The sequence below is a fragment of the Bombyx mandarina genome, chromosome 12 (assembly GCF_030267445.1).
Source record: "Bombyx mandarina strain Sakado chromosome 12, ASM3026744v2".
In the NCBI taxonomy this organism is placed as follows: Eukaryota; Metazoa; Arthropoda; class Insecta; order Lepidoptera; family Bombycidae; genus Bombyx; species Bombyx mandarina.
This window is the reverse complement of record NC_143219.1, coordinates 9,137,083-9,161,569: the sequence shown is the minus strand read 5'-3', so window position 1 is coordinate 9,161,569 and position 24,487 is coordinate 9,137,083. Positions and strand designations below refer to the sequence as shown.

The 24,487-nt window shown below is 41.1% G+C and overlaps 1 protein-coding gene and 1 pseudogene across 1 annotated transcript in view; one reads left to right on the top strand and one right to left on the bottom strand.

The window, feature by feature from the left end:
* LOC114247987 (uncharacterized) overlaps positions 1-3,730 on the top strand; it is a 35,215-nt gene extending 31,485 nt beyond the window's left edge. The window contains exons 3-4 of the mRNA XM_028181088.2: positions 293-1,880; positions 2,609-3,730. Of these exons, the coding sequence (XP_028036889.2) occupies positions 364-1,880; positions 2,609-3,452 (2,361 nt within the window). The 5' untranslated portion in view covers positions 293-363 and the 3' untranslated portion in view covers positions 3,453-3,730. The remainder of the gene's footprint in view (positions 1-292; positions 1,881-2,608) is intronic.
* Positions 3,731-24,062: 20,332 nt separating this feature from the next.
* Positions 24,063-24,147, bottom strand: LOC114247998 (U6 spliceosomal RNA; annotated as a pseudogene).
* Positions 24,148-24,487: the final 340 nt, after the last annotated feature.

Below are 24,487 nucleotides of genomic sequence, written 5' to 3'. Positions count from 1 at the left end.
TTAAAAAAATATACTACTAATATACTACTGTACCAGTAATATAAACACTATATACTATATATATATATATTACATTTTATACTGTAATGAATTATTATGTAATACATCCGAGGGACTACGAGTATACTCGTATAGCCTGTATTTCATTTGACATATATGGCAAGCTGTGTTCGAAATCGATTACATTTTTTAGATTGTTAGAGTAAGCTAGCTACGTTTTCAAACTATTAATTACTATTGGTAATTGTGATGATAGCATAAAAGTTCAGAGTTTGTCTTTATTTTTTCACAGGAGGAACAACCAGGGTATGACGTCCAAAGGTGAAGACGATCGCTGCACTGCGGGGTGAACAGGCAGTTGGCATGTGGGTTCTAGTGATGCTCGCCCTAGCGGCGGTAGCCACAGCCGATTGCCCACGTCACTGCGAGTGCAAGTGGCGCAGTGGCAAAGAATCCGCACTATGTGCACGCGCCGGACTCTCATCTATCCCTCCACGACTAGACCCGACCACGCAATTGCTAGATCTCTCAGAAAATCGACTACCGACTCTACGTGATGATGTCTTTGCCTCAGCGGGACTTCTTAATCTTCAACGTCTTTATCTTCCTTCATGCAGCGTCCGTACTATACGTCAATATGCCTTCCGCGCTCTAGTGAATCTCGTTGAGTTAGATTTATCTCGAAACCGACTTGATTCAGTGCCATCACACACATTTGATTCCATACCCGAACTACGTGAGCTGAAACTGAGTGGTAATCCAATAGCAAAGATTTTAGATGAATCATTCACTTCATTACCACATTTGGTACGCCTCAGTCTTAGTTCTTGTAAGGTTGCTGAAATAGAGCTTCGGGGATTTACTGGTTTGGAGTCGTCTTTAGAATATTTGGAGCTTAGCCGGAATAAGCTACAGGTTCTACATGTTGCAGTACTAGCATCGTTACGATCTTTGAAAGGATTAGAATTGGCAAATAATCCTTGGGAATGTACTTGTGCATTAAGACCTCTACGTGATTGGATGATTACAAAAAATGTACCAGCAACTGTGGTGCCAGAATGTGCATTGCCTCCCCGATTAATGTCGCATTCTTGGGATAGATTGGACTTGGAAGACTTTGCGTGTCAACCAGTGGTCAGTGCTTTTTCAAGTAACTTGAAAGGAGTGGAAGGGGAACAAGTTGTATTAGTGTGTCAAGTGAAAGGAGTACCAGCACCGAGAGTTCGCTGGGTACGTGCTGGTCGATTACTGGCAAACACTACTTCTAATGTCAATTCTGGTAGAGCTTTTATGTTACGTAGTGAAGGTCATACGAGTAATTTAACAATAGTGTCTGCTGATATTCAAGATGCTGGGTCGTATACTTGTAGTGCCGAAAATCGGGCAGGAAAGGCTGAACTTACTTTGAATTTAGTTATAGAGAAAAAATTGGAAAAAACAGCATTTTCTATCTTTAATGTAATTGTAGGCCTAATTGGATTTATTGGCCTTCTATTAGTTATATTAACAACAGTAATGTACTTGATGGGTTTTTATAAAAAAAGACAAGTGGATCGATGGGATCAACAAATTGTAACAACAAGTCATCGTGACGATACATATGAGAAAATTGAAGCTGGTATAAAAAATATAGTCGAAGTACCAAAGATACTACCTAATGACAACAATCGTAAAAGAGGCGATTATAGAAACGTTCCATCACACGACCCAGAAGATGAATTAGAAGGATATCTGCGAGGTGATTTGCAAGAGGAAAGGGAATGTGTGATATCTCCACCTATTGAACCAAATTGGCGAAGATCAGATCTTGAACAAATAACAAGAAAAGTTAGCGTAGAACAAGATTTACACATACCTCAATATAGCGAATACAATTTACGGTAAGATACGCGATTTATATTGTGTTTCTGATTCGGAATTTTCTAGTCATAATTTTACGATAGTATTTATTTCACATGTAAAGTAATGTTAACGATTTAATTTGTTGGCAATCTATTACCAATTCTCGCAATATTAAAATATTAAATACACTATCTTTTTTTTATATTTTGTTGCTGCAAAGGCAGACAAACTCATGGCCAATCTACTATCTAATAAGAGGTCAGAATCCTAAATGTATTTTTTTTATTGCTTAGGCGTGTGAACGAGCTAACAGCCCACCTGGTGTTAAGTGGTTACTGGAGCCTATAGACATCTACAAAGTAAATGTACCACCCACCTTGAGATATAAGTTTTAAGGTCTCAATTATAGTTACAACGGTTGTCCCACCCTTCAAACCAGAACGCATAACTGTTTTGCGGCAAAAGCAGATAGAAGGGCGGTACTTCTCGTGCTCATTTGCGGAATACTCCAATGCCCGTACTGATGGTAAGACTATTGTAAGCCTAGGGGGCTGTACATCATCGTACCTATTTATCGCGAAGCATTTGTGCGTGAAAAATTAATAATTTCCGTAATTACCTGTAAAATACACTTACAAATATTGGGAGCCCACGTAGGTGATAAATAAGCGTTGTAGGGCCCTTGAAACAAATGAGTTAATTTCACTACATTCATTCATTAACAATCAAAAACCCTTTTTTAATTCAAATAATGTGTTGTCCTCAGATGTGACGCAACCCCAGAATCGATCCAAAGCTCAAATTCCGCAGGAATAATGAATCCGCATTTAGAAATCCTGCCGGACAATAAGAGATTTAATAATAATTCGAAACCTTGTCATCGTTCGAGACCCCGGGATCGTTTGGACAATGACCTCTCCGGTAGCGATAGTGAAAAAAACTATCCTGATCTAATAGAAATGAGTACTTTGGGTACCTCAAGCTATTTGCAAAGCGAGATGAAGCACGATCCCTATCATTTTTACACAATTCCTCGAAGAAAAGAGGGCGACAGTCGAAGTCCACTCCTCAATAGTCGTAGAAATAGTTCTGGTGGAGATTCTGCATCTTTTCTTGATAGGTGTTATGAAAAGTCACGACGATCGTCGGGTAGGCGGTCTAATAGCTTTTTAGATCTTTCTACTGGTGGAAGCCGAGTAAGGCGTAATCCAAGCCTTCCCGCTTCGCCTTCAAGGGAGCAACCGACTGTTCCGTCCGCGACGCCCTTGCTAGACCTATCTGGGCTTCGAGACTACTCTCGCGCAGGTCAGACGTTGGACGATTTTGATTTTAGAGCATCACAATTGGAGAAATTTTTAGAGGAGTACAGAGCTCTACGCGAACAATTATCTAGAATGAAAGAAACTCGCGAAAATTTACAAAGGACAAGGGCTGCAGAAAATGATGAATTACGGTCGATTTTAAAAGGAAAACCAAGTATAGCTGTCACTGAAACATCTTCCTCGGTCGCCTTAGCAGATGCAGCATCGCCACTCGCTCTCAGCCCCACAGAATACAAGACACAACAGCAGAGGCCGGAGTGGCTAACGACCTTACTATATCGAAATTAATAGAGCTTTTGTTATAAAAATAAGTTTTGTATGTGATATTTGGTGAGATCGGTGGATTTATAAAATTAAACTGCGTTAGTGAGTGCTGTATAAAATGATAAATTTCGGAACTAAAACATTAGTTCATTCATTAAATGACTGTTAATAGAATATAAAATTGTAAATACAATTTCGGAAGTGATATCTATGATCAAACATAATAATTAAGTTATTGTTTATAGACAAGGTGCAAAATGCATTCTTTCAATGTTGAATTAAAATATATCAACTTCAAATAATATTTTTTGTCTAATTATTTTCTTAGGGCATTTTCCAAATATAATAGATCTATTCAAAGTTTTCTGGAATTGTAGGAATCTAAAAAAAACGTATTAGGACTCATTAAAAACGTATAAGGTGATCTACGTCTCAAAAAGCGGGGACAACGATATTTCACGTGACCGAAGTGAGGAAAATGGATTTCAAAGCTAACGTAAAAAGTTTATGTAACAGCCGCCAAGCTCGTTAGTGTGTAGGGTTGAAGGGGATGCGAGCTTTACGCCTGAAAGAACCTCCAAATATTAAACTTGATTCCAATGTCACATTTTGATGAATTTGATTTATCATGTCATTTAAAACGTATCTATAACAGTTATTAAATCAAATAAATAAGCCAGGTTTAGATGAGCTTACAGCCAGATTCATGTTAGCCGGTATATGGATCTTAGTCATTAGGTCGGCATCCGAATGATAATAATATAAGAACAACTGGTTCAGGTATTAGCCTTTTGTTTCCATGGCATTGTTGTTCTTCATATGTAACCGTTTTCACTAACCATTAGTTGAGCCATAAGTTTTCTACCTAGGTATGATTTAGATTTTGGCAAATTATATTATTAGTATCAGAATATAATGTATCTATCTACACGTATATCTATTGAGAGCAACTTTATAAAGATACCAGCAATGACATTTAATATATTTTTTACTTCTATCCTTTTTCAATAAAGAGCTAGGACAGTAATTACACTGTAAAATGTAGTTCATAGACGTTTTTTTTTTATTTGTTAAGTTTGATAATTTTCCCTTCATTTTCAATATCTCTAGAACTGCCAAAATTTTTAAATGAAAATATTATTGCTCTAGCTGGCAATACAAACTCATGGTACACTCAGTGTTAAATGGCCTCCATTTTGAGAATGTGGTAGGTCAAAGTCTCGATTGTATTCTTTAAGGGTTATTCCATCCTTCAAACCGTAACACATGAATACTTCAGTGTCCAGTACTCCAATTTCCACCCTGGTCCTTAGCTTCACGTCCTCGAATTGGTATGTGCACAGAAGAAAGACTTCGCTCACACCTGTTTTTCTTCCCCCCCCCCGTGCTTTTACAAACTACAATGTGTTTTTATTTAATTTTTTATTACCTAGATGGGTGGACGAGCTCACAGACCACCTGATGTTAAGTGGTTACTGGAGCCCATAGACGTCTACCACGTAAATGCGCCAACCACCTTGAGAAATAAGCTGTAAGTTCTCAGTATAGTTACAACGACTGCCCTACCCTTCAAACCGAAACGCATTACTGCTTCGCTGCAGAAATAGTACCCGTGCAGACTCACAAGAGGTCCTACCACCAGTAATATTAGGTACCTACCACAACTCGTCGCCGCGAAGTGTCAGAACCATGACGCTCGGCAGCCATCAGTCTGTTCCGCTCTGCACGACGAGGATACGGCACAGCGACTACCATGAAGAGCAGACCACGAGCAAATGCTCCAATGTGTTTTAAGTTTTATTCGCAGTAGTGATATTCTGCCATCGGTTCAGTGCCGACCCGTGCTATCCCGATTAACGATAGATCAGCAACTGCACCATTTGGAAAACTACAGATCCAGTGTCGACTGCCTAGATTGGACATTCGGCACTTAAACCACGCTTGGGCGGGTATGCGCTCCGCCTCCGACGTAGGTTTTATCTTGCCATTGGTAATTAGATGCAGCCCTTCACTTTAAACTAAGTTCCGATGCCCGTAGCCTTCTGTGGTTTAAAAGCTCCCTTGGAAGCCTTTTCCTTAGCAAGAATTTAGGAACTTTTGAGGAGTTCCCATGCAAGTAGCTTTGCTATCCAATCTAGGATTAGCGTACATTTAAACGGTGAGTCCACTTTAGTAGGTTTTTTTTAAATATGAGACTTGCCTTCACGCTTTGAGGTTTGACATTGTCAGATTAATCGAGAACATCGAACGTCCTGAATTTAGATCATGATCTCTTTAAAAATAGTTGAATGTTTGAATGTTTGAATGTTTGAATGTTTGAATGTTTGAATGTTTGAATGTTTGAATGTTTGAAATACATGTTTTCTGAAAAGAACATTTTGTTTTAACGCCGAAAGTTAATTAATTAATGGTAATTAGGCCTCCTGTATTCCTGGAGTGGACGTGGCAACAATGACGGCACATTTCATAGATTCTCAGTCTCCTCTAGCTATTAACATCTTGAAAAGAGAGGCGTGGACATTTTTTGAAGTTAATCGTGACTATCTGAGTAGCTCCCTAAACGAAGACACTCGAATGTGCCGGTGACAGCGTTTACGTTGTTGCTGTCTATGGGCTCCGGTAACCACTTCAGACCAGGTGGACTGTGAATTCGTCCACCATTATCAAGGTAATAAAAAAAGCCTTTTCTCCAAATGTATTTTTTTATATCTTAACTAATAGTGTCATAAATATTATGAACATTTAAATAGGTTACAATATTGAAAATTAACGACTAAAATAAATTGATAAAATAAAACTAATTACATCTAAGTCTACGCGGAATAATTCCCAAAGACATTCATCCTACGACGTAGATTGCATTAAAAGTAATTGTTTGTCCACTTTGCTTATTAATTTGAATGGACTTTCAACACGAGAAGATTGGTTTAAATTAGATGAAAGAGTTGTTCTAGTCATCAAATTCAATAGAATTCCGAAGGGTTAAAGTACATAAGGGATTTTTGTTTATGTAGGTATAAATTGTAAATATAAGGTAACAAACTTCTTCAATTAAGTTTTCAATATTAGAATCAATGAAACTAATTCTTTACTATGAAATGTATAATAAGTAATAAGGAAATCAAAATTAACATTTTCACAGTAATGTTTAAATTCTCGACTGAATTTCACATTGTGAACTTTAGGGCTAAGTGAACGTTCATTTCTGTTTCCCAAATTTATGAGTTGGTCGTATGTGACTACGTGACAGAGGCGACAGTAACTCAATTTCTGGCCTTTCGTAGCCAGCACTATGTCACTACATTTCTCCATTTTCAAAGGACGGATTTAGATGGAATCCTACACGCTTTAACCATCGCACCCGGCACGGAGGGATGTTTCGTAATAACGTGGGTGGAAATTTAAATACCAATGACTTTTGTATGTAGATATAATTAACAGATGTGGCAATTAGAACAACATATTAATATTACCGCGAACTTTGATATTACATGGCGTAGAAGATTCCGAGTTCTAAGAACATTTATCTAGTTGGCGGTTTTATTACAATTACACTTGAATTTTTAACTCAGATAGAAAATATACAGAAGCGGTCTACATTAATATAAGATCGCCGTATTACAATCAGATTTTATTCCAATACTTTCTCCTCAGTGCATTTACGAAATTTCTGCAAACGACATATTTTTAAGAAAAGTTAATATACAGGATTAGTTTACAACATTTATTAATGTTGAGTGCACCGTGAACAATTATTAGCTAAACAAAATATTTATTAGCTAAGGTCATGGTCGGGCACAAGCAGGCTTTCGGCTCACTTGGCTTTAAGCGATTACCGAAGTCCATAAACATCGCACCAAGAATGTCAGTGAAGTTTGAACTGTTTTGCATTAGCGCCTATCTCACTTTTAATACTCAACTAGGTGGGAGAGTAGTACAGATAAAATCCTGCTATCTAATACTTACCATTAAGAAACATTTTCAAATAATTTTGGCGATCAAATACAAAAGAATGCAATAATTAAAACAGGCAGTTTAGCGCTACACTTTAACTGTTGGATCTAAATAACGAAACCAATAGACAATACGAGTTTGCAATTACAGCTGTCCAAACGAATTGTGTGCTCGCCAATAAAAACGATACTTTTATTGTTGTTGTAAATTGCCTTTCCGTTGTCGAGACAGTGTCGTCGCTCCCCGCGTCCTAGTCTATAACTTCACGTTGACACAATGTTATTGTCCAGTAAATCTGGCATTGCTAAGACATCATGCTGATAATTTTTGTTTGCTCGTTGTTTCATCTATACTATATTACTATAATAATATTAATATTATAAAGAGGAAAGATTTGTTTGTTTGTTTGTATTGAATAGGCTCCGAAACTACTGTACCGATTTGAAAAATTCTTTCACTGTTTGGAAGCTACACTATTCCTGAGTGACATAGGCTATAATCTTTTTTGAAAAAAATTAGGGATCCTTACTAAAACTCCAATGATGTAACCCAAGGTTTAAAAAAATTACCTAAAATATTCTTTACATCGCGTGCCCTGCGAAAACTATTGATGATAGAATAAAATAATACTACGTCTTTGTAGAACACATTATTATTTACAAAAAGTGTCGCGACAGCATATGTCTAACTATTATAGTTATGCCGCAATAAGTGTTCTTTTATTTAAAAAAATAAAACCACGTCAAATATCGGTGAAATTTTTGTTAAACACCCGAGCGGAGCCGGAGCGGGCCGCTAGTCTATATATATAAAAATGAAACCCGTTTTCCGTTGTCACGACATAACATGAAAACGGCTTGACCGATTTGGCTAATTTTGGTCTTGAATTATTTGTGGAAGTCCAGAGAAGGTTTAAAAGGTATAAAAATATGAAAATTCTCGGAATTAAATAAAAATAACAATTTTGTTTTCCCTTTGACGTGTCCCCCGTCGGACGGATTCCTTTTGTTTGTTTTAAGTTTATTCTATATAAAAGCTTAGGTATTTTATTTATCGATTGAGGCACTACGAAGTCTGCCGGGTCAGCTAGTTATTTATATAACTATTTATGTAGGCCAGGCTGCAGTCTCAAATTGTGGTGAACATAGAAGTCCTGGCGACCATTTCTGGCTGGAACGCATAACTGCTTTGCGATAAGAAGCTGATATCTACCCCTAATAGGAATTATTGAACAATTAACAGAGTAATGTAAGGTTTAAGTCATCAAAGTATTAAATTTTATAATGAAATACGTACTTAACAAATGTTCACGAATGACTTTCACGGTGAAGAAATGCTTTTCGGTTTGAAGGGTGAAACAGTTGTTGTACTATGAAAACACAGAGACTTAGAACTCATATTTCAAGACGGCTGATAGTTATTACGTTGTAATAGAAAAAAAAAAAAAAAATAATTTTATTGCTTAGGTGGGTAGACGAGATCACGGCCCACGTGGTGTTAAGCGGTTACCGAAGCCCATAGATATCCACAACTTAAATGCTGCCACCTACCTTGAGATAAGAGTTCAAAGGTCTCAGTTTTTACAGTACGTGGGTTGCTCCACCCTTCAATCCGAAACGCATTACTGTTTCACGGCAGAAATAGGCAGGGTGGTGGTACCTACCCGTGCGGACTCACAAAATGTCCTACCACCAGTAATTACGCAAATTATAATTTTGCAGGTTTGATTTTTATTGCAGGGTGTTATTCCTTCACCGTGGAAGTCAATCTTGAACATTTGTTAAGTACGTATATCGTTAGAAAAATTGGTACTTGCCAGTAAGATTCGAACACCGGTCCATCGCTAGATATGACTATACCGGACGTCTTAACCTTTAAGCCACGACGACCAAAATGCTTAAATCATCATGTATTTTAGTTAAAGTTTTAAATCTATTTGTACAACTGATTTGCTTACCAAGAAGGTTCAATTTCGTAATTTGAATCTGAATTTCGTAGATTTTCAAGAATCTTAAGATGTGTTTGAAAGCAATTTAGATAAGGGTAAGTACACAGAATATATGCAAGGTCAGCTTGTAAAATTCAAAACAAGCATGACGCTCAATTGTGAATTCAATGTTATTGGTACGAGGCCGGTCATTTTAAGCGTTTATAATACTTTCTCAATATCTTTACATTATAACCTAGTCGCTTTCTAATTGATCATCCCTTTTTTTATTCTTCCTCCCTCTTCAATTTTGGTGGTAAATCATGCTGTGAACTTACATGTGTGATACTTATCTAGTTCCTGTTTCTGCAGTCAGCACGTCATGCGTAGCCGTTTAAAGAGTAGGATCTCACTTCTTGAGGGTCTAGACGCATGTTGTTTCCGGATTTTTTTGGTTTCAGATTAACAACAAACGGTTTTTATTGATACCACTAAGCCTTGCAGCATTTTTTACGTTGTGGTGTGTACTAAAATTCACAAAATATTTCTGAAGTTTGATCTTCTACCGCGTGTGAACACGCACACTTTTATAGTTCATTGGCGATATGCTCAATGTATTCATTGCGATTTGTAAACATGTTCGAACGTAAAAAAATCTATCAAGCTAATCTAATAGTATGAAGCGATGCACCGGTGTTCGAATCCCGCAGGCGGGTACCAATTTTTCTAATGAAATACGTACTCAACAAATGTTCACGATTGACTTCCACGGTGAAGGAATAACATCGTGTAATAAAAATCAAACCCGCAAAATTATAATTTGGTAGGACCTCTTGTGAGTCCGCACGGGTAGGTACCACCACCCCGCCTATTTCCGCCGTGAAGCAGTAATGCGTTTCGGTTCGAAGGGTGGGGTAGCCGTCGTAACTATACTGAGACCTTAGAACTTATATCTCGAGGTGGGTGGCGCATTTACGTTGTGATGTCTATGGGCTCCAGTAACCACTTAGCATCAGGTGGGCTGTGAGCTCGTCCATCCACTTAAGCAATAAAAAAAAAAATATTCTGAAGTCGTCGTTGAAAAATCTTATTATCGGATATTTAATTCAAAACTCAATTAGCCGTACCTACCTAGGACATTTAATTTAACGGTCTTGTACACGAAAAAGATATAGAGAAGTTAATAATGTAGTTACCAGTCTTCTGGTTCAAATTCTGAAAAGGAAAACGAAAAGAAAAAGAACATTAGAGAAAGCGTTCATGAAAAACGGCATGAGAAAGATTATAGTTAGCCACTGAATTTAATTTATCTCTCGCTCAAGCGACTGCTGTAAAGCTATAAACAATTATTATATTTGACCTTTTCCGATAGTCTAGTTTCTTTTTATATTAAAGCCAATCCTATAGGAGTAACGTTATATGGAAATATCGATACTTTGACGGGCAAATGCGTAGCCCATCGGAGGCTACCATCTTAAATCGTTGAAACCTTTTTCCTTTTATCACAAGTTAACATAAATATATGATTTGTTTTGTAATTTTTCTTTAGAGATAATTAAAGTCGTAGCGATTTGTTGGGATAGCGTAATGTTTCATTAAAATCAAGAGTATGTTTTTATTTTACTGTTTAATGTGATAATGAATTCACGGCCCAGCACTAGGACACTGGGGCGGCCTAGGGACGGCCCACGACTAGGACAAATTTTCAGCTATATTAGAATAAAGGCGATATCACTCTTCATGTACACGTACGATCTCTTCACATGCGATCTTTTTGAACATTTGTTCCAAGGAGGATCTTTGGTTCTCTCTGTATTTTATGTCGCTTGTTCCACGGGAAATTCTCTGAGAAAATGCTTCTGACGTAAAATGTTCTTGCCATCTCTATTTTACAACCGCCCTATCGGTGTAGAGTTCATCTTTGTTTCCTAGACCCGACGAGTTATCGCGGAGCGTCTGGCGGCGAAGCTCCGTATGGTCCTGCCTGAGGAGGAGGTACGGGTGCACAGGCCGGTAAAAATGGCCGAATTAAGAGTAACCGGCCTGGACGACTGCACCACCAGGGATGAGGTGACGGCGGCCGTCGCTGCCCAGGGCAAATGCGCACTGGAAAATGTTACAGTAGGCGAGCCGCGCCGCGGTTATACCGGGGCCAGCTCGGTGTGGGTGCGTTGCCCGGTGGAAGCGGCCGCCTCCCTGGCTGCTCCTCCTCCCGGGAGACCTTCGGGAAATCCGGGCATGCTGCGCGTGGGCTGGATAGCGGCCCACGTGCACTTGCTTGAACCACGCGCCTGGCGATGCCTCCGGTGCTTTAGCACCGGACACGGCCTCGCCAGGTGCACCAGCTCGGTTGACCGCAATGGTCTGTGTTTCCGCTGCGGCCAGCCGGGACATAAAGCGGCGTCCTGCACGGCTGCCCCGCATTGCGCTCTGTGTGCTGCGGCCGGGCGCAGGGCAAGCCACCGAACGGGAGGCAAGGCGTGCTTTTCGTCCGGTAATAATACCGAACGCAACCGGCGCCGCAAGTCAAAGCGTCGGCAAAACAGAAGGTTGGCCAGAGGAGCACTGGCCAACGCTGTAATCCCCGCTGCGGCGCCGGTGCCGGAGGGCGGGGGCAGTGGTGAAGGGGAGGGGGCGATGGATGTAGTCCAACAGTAATGGACCGCACCTATCGCTTCCTCCAAGGAAATCTGAATCACTCTGCCAGAGCTCAGGACATGCTGTCTCAGAGCATGGCGGAGTGGTCCATAGATGTGGCTGTGGTCGCCGAGCCGTACTTCGTTCCCCCGGCAAATGATTGCTGGTTTGGGGACGATGGCGGCCTGGCGGCCATAGTCATAAGAAGAGACGCGGCGATCCCCCCCCTGGCGATGGTGACCAGGGGCCAAGGTTTCGTCGCGGTGCAGTTGGAAGGGACCGTCGTGATCGGGGCGTACTTCTCTCCAAACAGGCCTACTGTCGAGTTCGGGCATTTCCTGGGCGGGATCGGGGCGATGGCTCGCCGCCTCGCTCCCCGTCCAGTGATTCTCGCGGGGGACCTCAATGCGAAGTCTGTCGCATGGGGTTCCCCCCGCTCGGACGCTCGTGGTAGGCTGCTGGAGAGGTGGGCGAACGTGGCCGGCCTCTGTTTGTTGAATAGAGGTTCGGTTGCGACGTGCGTGCGGTGGCAGGGCGAGTCTATTGTGGACGTTACGTTTGCGAGCCCGGCCATCGCGCGCCGTATCCGCGGCTGGAGGGTCTTGGAGGGGGCGGAGACACTGTCAGATCACCGATATATTCGGTTTGATCTCTCCGCCCGCTCCGCAGTCGCAGACGTCCACAGGGACCACCCCCATGGTGCGTCCCGGTCATTCCCCAAGTGGGCACTGAAGCGCCTGAATAAGGAGCTCCTGATGGAAGCCTCTATGGTGGCGGCGTGGGCGCCCATGCGTCCACACCCGGTCGAGGTCGAGGGCGAGGCAGGGTGGTTCCGGGACACGATGTGTTGCATTTGTGATGCGTCGATGCCCCGGATTGGCCCTCGACTTCCTAATCGCCAAGCGTACTGGTGGTCGCCCGAAATTGCGCAACTCCGCGTGGAGTGCGTTCGGGCGAGGCGCGAGTGCGCCAGGCATCGCCGCCGCCGCCTGCCGCGACGCAATGATCCGGTTGCATTCGCGGCGGAAGAGGTCCGGCTGCACGGCGCATTTCGCGTCGCGCAGAGGGCATTGCAGCTGGCCATCAGAAGAGCCAAGAACCAACACATGGAGGGTCTCTTGGAGACGCTGGATGAGGATCCGTGGGGGCGGCCCTATCATATGGTGCGCAATAAAATGCGCCCATGGGCCCCCCCGATCACGGAGCATCTCCAGCCTCAGCAGCTGCGGGACATCGTCTCGGCGCTGTTCCCGCAGGAGCGGGATGGATTTATCGCTCCCGCTATGGACGCGCCGCCGGAATACGACGGTGAAGTCCCTGCTGAGGTGCCCCATATAACGGGGGCGGAGCTCCGTGTGGCCGTACGCAAAATGTGCGCGAAGGACACTGCACCCGGCCCGGACGGCGTCCATGGTCGGGTTTGGGGCTTGGCTCTTGGTGCCCTGGGGGACCGACTCTTGAGGCTTTACAACTCCTGCCTCGAGTCGGGACGGTTTCCTTCATCGTGGAGGACGGGCAGACTCGTGCTGTTGAGAAAGGAGGGGCGCCCGGCGGATACCGCCGCCGGGTACCGTCCCATCGTGTTGCTGGATGAGGTGGGCAAGCTGCTGGAACGTATTCTGGCAGCCCGCATCATCCAGCATCTGGCCGGGGTGGGACCCGATCTGTCGGCGGAACAGTATGGCTTCCGAGAGGGCCGCTCAACCGTAGACGCGATCCTTCGCGTGCGAGCCCTCTCGGAGGAGGCCGTCTCCAGGGGCGGGGTGGCCCTGGCGGTATCACTCGATATCGCCAATGCGTTCAACACCCTGCCCTGGTCCGTGATAGGGGGGGCGCTGGAAAGACACGGAGTGCCCCCCTACCTTCGCCGGCTGGTGGGTTCCTACTTAGAGGACAGATCGGTCACGTGTACCGGACATGATGGGATCGTGCACCGATTCCCGGTCGTGCGCGGTGTTCCACAGGGGTCGGTGCTCGGCCCTCTTCTGTGGAATATCGGGTATGACTGGGTGCTAAGAGGTGCCCTCCTCCCGGGCCTGAGTGTAATCTGCTACGCAGACGACACGTTGGTCGTGGCCCGGGGGGGGAGTTTTGCTGAGTCTGCCCGTCTTGCTACCGTTGGGGTGGCGCATGTCGTCGGCAAAATCAGGAGATTGGGCCTCGACGTGGCACTCAGTAAATCCGAGGCCATGTGGTTCCACAGGCCCCGGAGAGTGCCACCTATCGATGCTCAAATCGTGGTTGGAGGCGTCCGTATTGGGGTCGGGGTGCAGTTGAAGTACCTCGGCCTCATTCTAGACAGTCGTTGGACCTTCCGTGCTCACTTTCAGAATCTGGTCCCTCGTTTGTTGGGGGTGGCCGGCGCGTTAAGCCGGCTTCTGCCCAACGTCGGGGGGCCTGACCAGGTGACGCGCCGTCTCTATACAGGGGTGGTGCGGTCAATGGCCCTATACGGGGCGCCCGTGTGGGGCCAGTCCCTGGCCGTGGGGGTAGCAAAGTTGCTGCAACGGCCGCAACGCACCATCGCGGTCAGGGTCATCCGCGGCTATCGCACCATCTCCTTCGAGGCGGCGTGTGTACTGGCTGGGACGCCGCCTTGGGTTCTGGAAGCGGAGGCGCTCGCCGCTGACTATCAGTGGCGGGCTGACTTTCGTGCCCGGGGCGTGGCGCGCCCCAGCCCCAGTGTGGTCAGAGCGCGGAGGGCCCAATCTCGGCGGTCCGTGCTGGAATCATGGTCCAGGCGGCTGGCCGATCCTTCGGCTGGTCGTAGGACCGTCGAGGCGATTCGCCCAGTGGACTGGGCGAATCGTGACAGAGGACGCCTCACTCTCCGGCTCACGCAGGTGCTCACTGGGCATGGTTGCTTCGGTGAGTTCCTGCACCGGATCAGAGCCGAGCCGACGGCAGAGTGCCACCATTGTGGTTGCGACTTGGACACGGCAGAGCACACGCTCGTTGCCTGCCCCGCATGGGAGGGGTGGCGCCGTGTCCTCGTCGCAAAAATAGGAAACGACTTGTCGTTGCCGAGTGTTGTGGCATCGATGCTCGGCGACGACGAGTCGTGGAAGGCGATGCTCGACTTCTGCGAGTGCACCATCTCGCAGAAGGAGGCGGCGGGGCGCGTGAGAGACGCGCAAGCCCGCCGCCGTCGAGCGGGGGCCAGGGAGGCGGATATCGCCCAAACCCTGGCCCTCTAAGTGTTTCGGGTCCCCTTTACACGTCGGTCTGGGGACCGGCAAAGGGGGCCTAAGAAGACGACGTGCAAGCTGCTCTGCACGCGTTTTACGCAAGAGCATCCGGGTGATGGAAGGCCGGCTATCCTCGACCCACGCTGGTTTTGATCCAGCGGGGTATTCCGTAGGATAACCCATTCTAACCGGCGCCATCTAGGCGGGCTCCGGATAGCCTGCCGACCGAGAGGGCTGGTGGTCGTGGCGCCGACGACCACCGGTCCGGCGTCCCGAGGGGGAGGGTGATGGGAGAGATGTGCTCCGCACTAAACGCTTCACTTTTCCCCCTTTGCCTTTTCATGGGTTCTGTCTCATGCGAGGTTCGGACGCGGGTTGTTGAGCGACAGGAGGTTTTAGTCAGTTCGACTCCGACATGCCCCGCCCTTCATCCCCAGGGGAGGGCGGAAGTCCGGCGATTTCCTCCTGACCAAAAAAAAAAAAAAAGACCCGACGAGTTCATCATCTACATTGCGTTTTCTAAAACTGTATTAAAACTGTATTATGGTAGGCAGCGGCTTGGCTCTGCCCTTGGCATTGCTGAAGTCCATGGGCGACGGTAACCACTCACCATCAGGTGGGCCGTATGCTCGTCTGCATGCAAAGGCAATTAAAAAAAAAAAACGTGGTAGTGCGCGCGAATATATTCCTGAAAATTGAAACAATACGTTGTACTAATTAGACTTAGGATGAATGCGTTCAAAAAAAAAGTATATCAAAGCTACATCGGTTTATATCGAATCAAAATTTACGATCTCTTATACTCAATTTGTTTGCTTTCATAGGATTTCTTGGGAGGTGTGGTGCAGTGGTTTCCCCTTGCCTTCTGCACCGCAGTGATGTTGTGTAAATAGGTAGTTAGTACGCCCTGCTGCCGACGCCTAAATATCCGGCTTGAGTAGAGATTACCGGACCCCCTTTTTATCTCCCGTCTGCTTGTCGACCTAGCTGATGGTACAAATAGCCACGAAGGGCTTTCAGGGACACGACCTTCAGCAATGAAGTATTCGACTAAGAAGAGAAGAGAAGAGAGTACTCAATTTAATTATATATTATGTAAACCTAAACATAAATCCCTTGAAGATGTATCTACTGATTTACTGACATCATTGGAGGAATTTTTTATTGCTTAGATAGGTGTACGAGCTCACGGCCCACCTGGTGTTGAGTGGTTACCGAAGTCCATAGATATCTACAACGTAAATGCCGCCACACCTTGGGACATGAGTTCTAAGGTCTCACTTGTAACAGTACATGGTACCATCACATATGGTGGTGCTAATAAAGATAATTTTGTTAGTGTTGTTACCTAAATTCAAAATTATACCCGGCATCTACCTCTCTTCCTCCTATACCCTATAAGTTACGGACGCTTCTAAGTTATTGTATTTTCCATTTCGTTTTCATTATACAGGATTAGTCTTGTTTCCGAAGCAAATTTGTATTTTTTCTCTCGCTGTTCCACATTTCATAATCTAATTCTAGTTTATTAATATTTTTTTATTACACAGACGGGTAAACAAATTCACGGCCCATCCAATGTTAGGTGGACGATAGCCCATGGACGTCAAAACGTGAATGCCGCCACCCACATTGACACATAAGGTCTAAGTCTCCATGGTATAGTATGACAGTTCTTATTTGACGGGTGAGACAACAGTTGTCTCACCCGTCAAATAAGAACGCGTTAGTGGAGGTACCACCTCTGCGCGCTTATAAGACTACCAGAGATAGTAAAGGTTATTATTTAAAGTGACATTTATGTTAATACAAAGTTTTGATATTAGTTCTCTGGTGTATTGCAAATATCAAATTATAATAAGATAGTAATGTATAGATATATATTCGTATATAACAGTAATAAACGTACGGGTAAGCAAGGAAAGTAATTAATCAAATTATTACGGCTCGAGAGATAATTATTGTCCTTCCCCTTGATGGGATAGATTTGTGCTCGATCGCTTCCAATCATTTGAAATGGTATGAATGCGGATATTTGATCACAATTATCTTAAGATATGAATTATATTGAATTTCATTAATAGTTATAATATAGGAGGAATTCTAATAAAACATAATTAGTACACGTCCCAGAATTGCGCCACGTCATTTTCGCACTACTATAGTGCAATTGGGATAAGTTTTTACTTATCAGTACTTCCAATCAGGTACAAAATTAAAGCAGAATTAAAAAAAAAATGTTTTTAAAAATATATGATGGTGTTGATCTTTAACTAAGCAAATATTTTACTTACGTTTTTTTTAAATTATCTCCAAAACAATGTCTGTCTAAACATATTAAATTAAAATTCCTAAATTAAAGTCTGCTTCAATCTCCGCAGATCTCTATTTCTGACTGTGTAACTCCTACCAGTGAATTTATCGGCTTCTTATTAATTCCTTTAATAAAATAAAATTTTTGTCTAACACTATTTTTCTTAATTTTTCTCCCCCAACAACATTATCTGTCCATCTGTCCATCATCGGAGTTCAGGAGTTGTGAGGTCTTTCATTGTTACTATTCTAAGATAATTAATAACTTAATCTAAGAGTTGCAAGTAAACTTATTATTATGTGTGTTTATTATGTGTGTAAGTATATTAGTATGTATTATATGTAAGTATGTATATTGGTATATATTATATTATGTAAACGGTATATATCTGTTTATTATATGTATATATTTTCTATAGTAATGTATTGTCTATGGTACACCGCAACATACCTGCTATATTTTTATATTTTACAGAATTTCTGTAAATTAAACGGTTGCCTGGAAGAGATCGCTTTTAGCGATAAGACCGCCTATTGTACATATCTGTTTTTGACTGTTTTTTTTCTTGAATGTAAATTGTGTTGGTGTGCAATAAAGTGTATTCTCTCACTGTCTCTCTCTCTAAACTTAAGAATATACTATTTGTGTTATATACTCGTATATACGGAATACTATATTTACGGAAAGGAAAAACAAATACCACATTTTGATTATGTAATTCGATGGGAAGAATTCAATTAAAAGTAAGATACTGAAGATGAAACCAAACTCATGATCGTGATCTCGATGAATCTTGAAAATATAAAGCGATTCTAAGAACGAAAGAAAGCTTACTAACAATGACTCGATTGGTTTGCCAGACCCTTTGATCAATGATTGGGAATATCCTTTATTATTATAATTTTAAGATATTACGATAGGAATATTGAGAACATAAGACAATACATTTAAGACGTATGTATTTACAATGAATTTTATTCTTTGGACAATTTTTATTCCGATTCTCGAAATATTTGATTAGACTAATGCTAAGGAATACTAAAACTTTTTTAGAGCCTAATTAATTTAATTAACTACAAAATATTAATTAAAATTTGTGTATATTAATTTAATTTTAAGCGTTCATAGCCTAAGTGAGACATTAGGGGTACTCTTATCTAGCGAGCAATGCGAAGGATGCCACGGCTTGGATCCAGAGATAGGGTCTTTTGTTCTTAGTTAACACGACCGGAAATATGCACACGAACGACTTCCTTTATCAAGCAATAACATCTTGTAATTCAAACTTGTAAATTTGATAAAACTAGGGGATTTTTAATGGTAGGCCATGCTGTCAGCCCGGACGCTTTTGTATTACCGGTTTATCTATTTTTTTGTCACAAAGCAGTCATGTTTTCCGATTTAAAGGGTAAGGTGATTAGGTTTTTAATTTTTATTAAAACAATGATTTTGACACCTTAAACTTAGCACCAGCAGAGCTTTGAGCTCGTGTTCGACAATAAAAAGAAGTAGCCAATCTCATTGGAACACTGGGTGACTAGTAATTCTAGGAATTAACGTTTCATATAGCCCTGCTTGAAATCTTAGGTACTTGTCGCAGTGCCGCCTGGGACTGACGTTATGAAAGAGGATTGCAACATGCAAACGAGTTCTACAAAATTCTCATAACTTGAACGCTCTTCAAATGTTTCTAGTTTGTAACGTGCAAACGGAATAAAGACTTTCTAAAATGTATATGTTTTTATTTCCTGAAAATGTGTAGATCGAACGTTATAGTAAAATCTTTTTTGGTTGTTCAAACGATTTGAGGATGTAGCGTAGCCGTTTCGGCAATTGTGCAATCATGGTCAGTTTTTTTTTCACCGCCTTATCGTTGGTAGCCTAAGGGGCTATTCCAACTACGTGCGGTCCGGATGGTCAACGCAACATTTCACGGCCTTCGCTCTTGATGCTACAGAAGGACGGCATAAAATTTCAGAACTCTACGTATTCTTAACAGATATTTTACGTTTTCAAGTTTTAGTAGTGTACTTAAATAGTAAAGAGTAATTCATTCGAATAAAAAAGATTCACTCTGGTACAAAACGATAGACTTTTTGTAGGTGTTTCCAAAGTATTATGTTTGTTTATTATGAATTCTATTCTATTCTATTAGCTCACAAACGTCCACGTCAAACTATGGTATTTGTGATGAGAAGATTTTACGTAGCTTTCCGAACGCTGCCCATCCGAGCTGGATACGACAATTGATCTATTGTTCGAAGTTGGACCTACCTAGTAGGACAGTTTGTCTCAGGTAAATAAACTCGTCAACAACTTCGAGCGTAGAGCTTCCGAGCTTTACTTATTTCGAATATTACCTGCATTATAAAATCTAGCTTTTCTGCACGTAGCAATCGATTGGCACGCCCTAAATTTTATGTAACCAGTATTCAGTTTAGTAGTTCTAATAATTTCCAGCTTATCTAGTAGGGTGAGTAATTGTAAACACTATACTATGAATAACTAAAATAATTCATTAGCTATTATAAAATATGTGTGAAACATGAGTTTAAGCAATGCTATATTTGTATAACTTTTCAATTAAATACGTTTCGTGATTCGCGTCACCGTGAAATTCTCTGGTCAGTTGATTGAAATGTTTTTATCGATTTTCCATGATCGCAAATGGAAGTCGATCGTATCCTTCGTGTTCTTTTGCGCAGAACAAAGGAGTTCATTTGAAACTATCGTAAATAGAATTGACAGTGGTATCATTTTTTTCGAGAAAGAAGTAAATCCGGCCGCAAGGGTCGCCGCTGTCATTTCTTCGGCCACAAACCGACCGCGCGCCACTCCGGCCGCTCGTTTAGCGAAATGACGGACGGACCTTTTTTATCTTGCCCAACCGCAATTTGTTGCTGGCGATCTCAGTTTGCGATACACGGCCTCGCTTTCGTACCTGATACCATGTAAATTGGTATTCTATAAAATTTTCGCTATTTTGGTATTATTGATTTCATATTGTATCTTAATGGGATTTTTCGTTAACGATATGGCACTATCAAAATAAAAATATTTTGTGTAAAACTAAGATTTTGTGAGATTTTCATGTACACAATTAATCATTTGTTACTTTTCATTTCTGCACAAAGGTTGTTTAAGGCTACGTAAACATACTTATATAACTTAAATAACATGGAGCTTCTCATAGGTACTAAACACGATGGACCATAAGACGACAGCTTACTCACAAAAAGTATCTTGGGTGAATTGGAATTTGCATAACTATTTTCAGAATAATAGACAAAGTATTTAATAGGTACATATTTGAAGTTTAGTCTAGAGTGTACGTAAGTAACCTAAGGATTACTTTTGAGCAACCGACAACCGTTATTCAAAATTCACTGACTTTATGATTTTATATCTTAAGATGGCCTATGGTATAATATTCTTGAGTATGTGTTATGTTGCTTAACGTAGGCTGTGTTTAGTCCATGCGAATGGAAATTGATTACTTGTCTAGATATCAACGCCATTATCCATTTGGATGATTTTTAAGAGGAGTTATTAAAATATGAAATGTAGTTTTTGAGTTTTCTGCTTTGATTTTGTGCTCTGTTTGAAAATATTTGATATAGTTAGGCCGGGAGAGGCCATTTTTCTTTTTAATCGTTTCACTCTTGACAGAGCGGTTGTGATTATCAGATTTCAAGCGTCTCACGATGTCCCACCATCTTTTCCTGCTCGAGCCCATTTTCTCATTTAATAGATCTTCCACTATAGTCTTAATTTAGTTGTTTCACGTTGCTAGACCAGAGGTCAGCAGAGGCTTCAGAGACCTTAAGGTGCAAATAAAGTCTAGTGCAGAAGGCAAGAGGCAACCACTGCACCTACTACCCCTATGAAAAATTATTATGGAGGTAAATAGAGACAGTTATATAGTCTTTAAAAACCTTTTTTTTCTTGCTACATTTATTTCCTCTTAATATCAATGTACTCATCCGATCTTTCACTGGCATACAAAATTATGTGAGAAGTTTAAATTCATTTTCATTTGAAATATTTCTTCTGCATTAGATGCATTGAACACAATTTTTGTACCGAATTATATGAGGTCGCTGTCTTTCAAAACAAAATTGAGTTCTAAAACATGCGATCGTTTCAAAAATTCAAACAATGCTTTTGGTAAAGCAAAGATGAGAAATTTTATTGTTTTCAATTTTAACGCAACATTGTTTATTTAAAAGTCACGTATGAGTCAGTTTCCATATTATATTCCGAATAGCCGTAGTTTGTTTGGATAAAAATGTATCATCATCCGTATTGTGAAAAAATTAATTTAATTCGTCTGTCTGGTATTTTTAGGACCATGCAAGGCGAACAAACCTTGTCCTTTGCTCTCTTAAGCGTAGGAAACATCAATGTAAATTAATAAATGATCAGAAACCCCAAACTACTACTACGAGAAACGTATACATAAAGAGGACTTATACATACAGTTTTATACAGTTATTATATATATATATATATTAATCTTATATAATATAAGAGCAAACGGACTATCACATGAATATTTGGCCAAAGTGAGAATCCAACTTACGACCCTTGACTACGGTTTCCGCGCTTTGAAATTGAGTAATTGAAATTAGAAGTCATTGCGGCCTAAAAGATAAGACGCCTGGCGTGCTCGTATCGAGCGATGATTACGCCGCTGTTTACGTCTCGCAGCTAAGTACCGATTTTTCCATTGAAATACGTAGCTCACTTTTGTTCACGGATCAATTTCACATTAAAAAAAATTACATCGTGTAGTAAAAATCAAACCAATACGTATAATTTACGTACTATATTATTGAGATAAAGGCCTCAAATTGCAAAATGGGTCGTTGCATTCACGTAATGATGTCCCGCGTATGCCATAAAAACAATCTTACAAAGTTCAGTTTTAAATTCACGGTCTGATAATCGAATGGATGCGCTTTTTATTCAGGGTCTTTAAATAGGGTAAATAAAAGATAGTGCTACACAAGAAGTTCACCAAAACACCGGTTTTCTAGATAAAAATGAACGTAACTTAAAAATAATTATCAGGGTTGATGAGCACTTATCGTAATTTTCAGTGTGTAGGATATGCAATACCATGATTTATGTTATAAATATATCTGACAAAAGAACGTTGACCTAAAAGTAAATAGAATTGAATCAAAACGAAATTTGTACCGTTCACAGAGATTGTTAATCTATAATCTATACTAATATTATAAAGAGGAAAGATTTGTTTGTTTGTTTGTTTCGAATAGGCTCCGAAACTACTGGACCGATTTAAAAAATTCTTTTTCCATTAGAATCCGACATTGTCCCTGATGAACATAGGCTACTTTTTTTTTATAATTTTTTTTATTTTATTTTTTTGGTTTCATGTGTGTTTTAATGTTTCCGAAGCGAAGCGAGGGCGGGTCGCTAGTAATATTATAAAGCTAAAGAGTTTGTTTATTTGAACGTGCTAATCTCAGGAACTACTGGTTCGATTTCAAAAATTATTTATTGAGGAAGGCTATAGGCTATATAACATCACGGTAAGGCCAATACAAGTGGAGCACCAATAAAGAATGTTTCAAAATATGGGGTTTAAATAGCTCCTAAACATTCTATAATTCAAAAATATTTTCACTTTCTACGTAAATGAAGTGGGGGTAAAATTTAGCGTTATGCCAAAGTAACTATTCCACGCGGACGAAGTTGCGGGCAAAATGTAGTAAATAATAAAATGAGACTGGTATGCTTTCAAGTAGGTTCCTCTGTCCCCTTTAAAATAACTGTCGTTACCGACAATAGCAGCCGTCTGTGGTCGCGAGTTTCTTAGCGGTGAACTTTTTCAATTCATGTCATGTTTCATATTATTTTCCGCAAAAAGCAGATCTTTTGACTTAACAAAGAAATTTCTGAACGCCTAAACTTGCTAGCGCGGTATCGAGCCGACGCGATGTGTTTCAATAAAATAAAAGTTTGCGTTGCTGTGTACGTACTCTTTTTATTTTCTTGCAAGTCATAAGCTTTGTAACTTAGAAAATTGCTCGAGTATCTACTTGCTTTCATTCCGTAGAGATTGAAAATAAATCGGTTTATTGTGAAAATATGAAATGAGTTTGTGAAATCATAAATTGAGTTCGATATTATTAATATTTTTTGTTGATGAGAAATTACGTAATTGGTTTCGGAGTTAAAAATTTTTGGCAATCTAAATAGTTGTTACGGAATGTATTATTTCCTAAGCACCACTGATTTACCCGACCAGAGTTTATCTGGAATAATGTATCATTCATTTATCCCCAGCGAATTTCCAGATATAGTATTTTGAGATTACCGTACGACCTTACAATGTAGCCTCAGAGGTAGTCAAATTCATGGAATTGCTGATCCACAAGCGGCTTTCACACCTCAAAAGCAGGTGGACTGCATTTTCGTCTACCATAGAATATAGTATACAGACCAAGGAATCTAAGTTTTAAATTATTTTTTTTGTCGTATAGGCAGACGAGCATACGGCCCACCTGATGGTGATTGGTTACCGTCGCTCAGGGACGTCAGCAATGCCAGGGGCAGAGCCAAGCCGCTGCCTACCGTTTAATACTAAAAATGTGGAACGCTTCACGAATTTGCGTGTCATCCTTCTCTGTATCATTCCAATTTTAGTATATGTACTGCCGAAGCAAGTACAAAAAATTAAACTTAAATTCAACTTTTATTTTTAAATTAAACTTTAAAAATTAAACTTAAATCGGATGTTTGATTATTTAAAAATCGTTGCTTTTCAGCTGTGATTTGGTTTACGGCCACAGTTCGCTCGCTATTGAATCCAACTCGAACAAAACAATGAACAACTTAGTTCTAAACTGAAAACAGTTGAATCGAATATCCGAATCCTCGTGCAACTACATTTACGTTTGTCGAATAACGAAATACAACTTAGTTTTTTAGTTTGTAGTTTTCAATTTGGTTTAAAAGCGTTAGTAAGTGTCTATACTGATTTGTGTTCATACTGTGATGTGATTATATA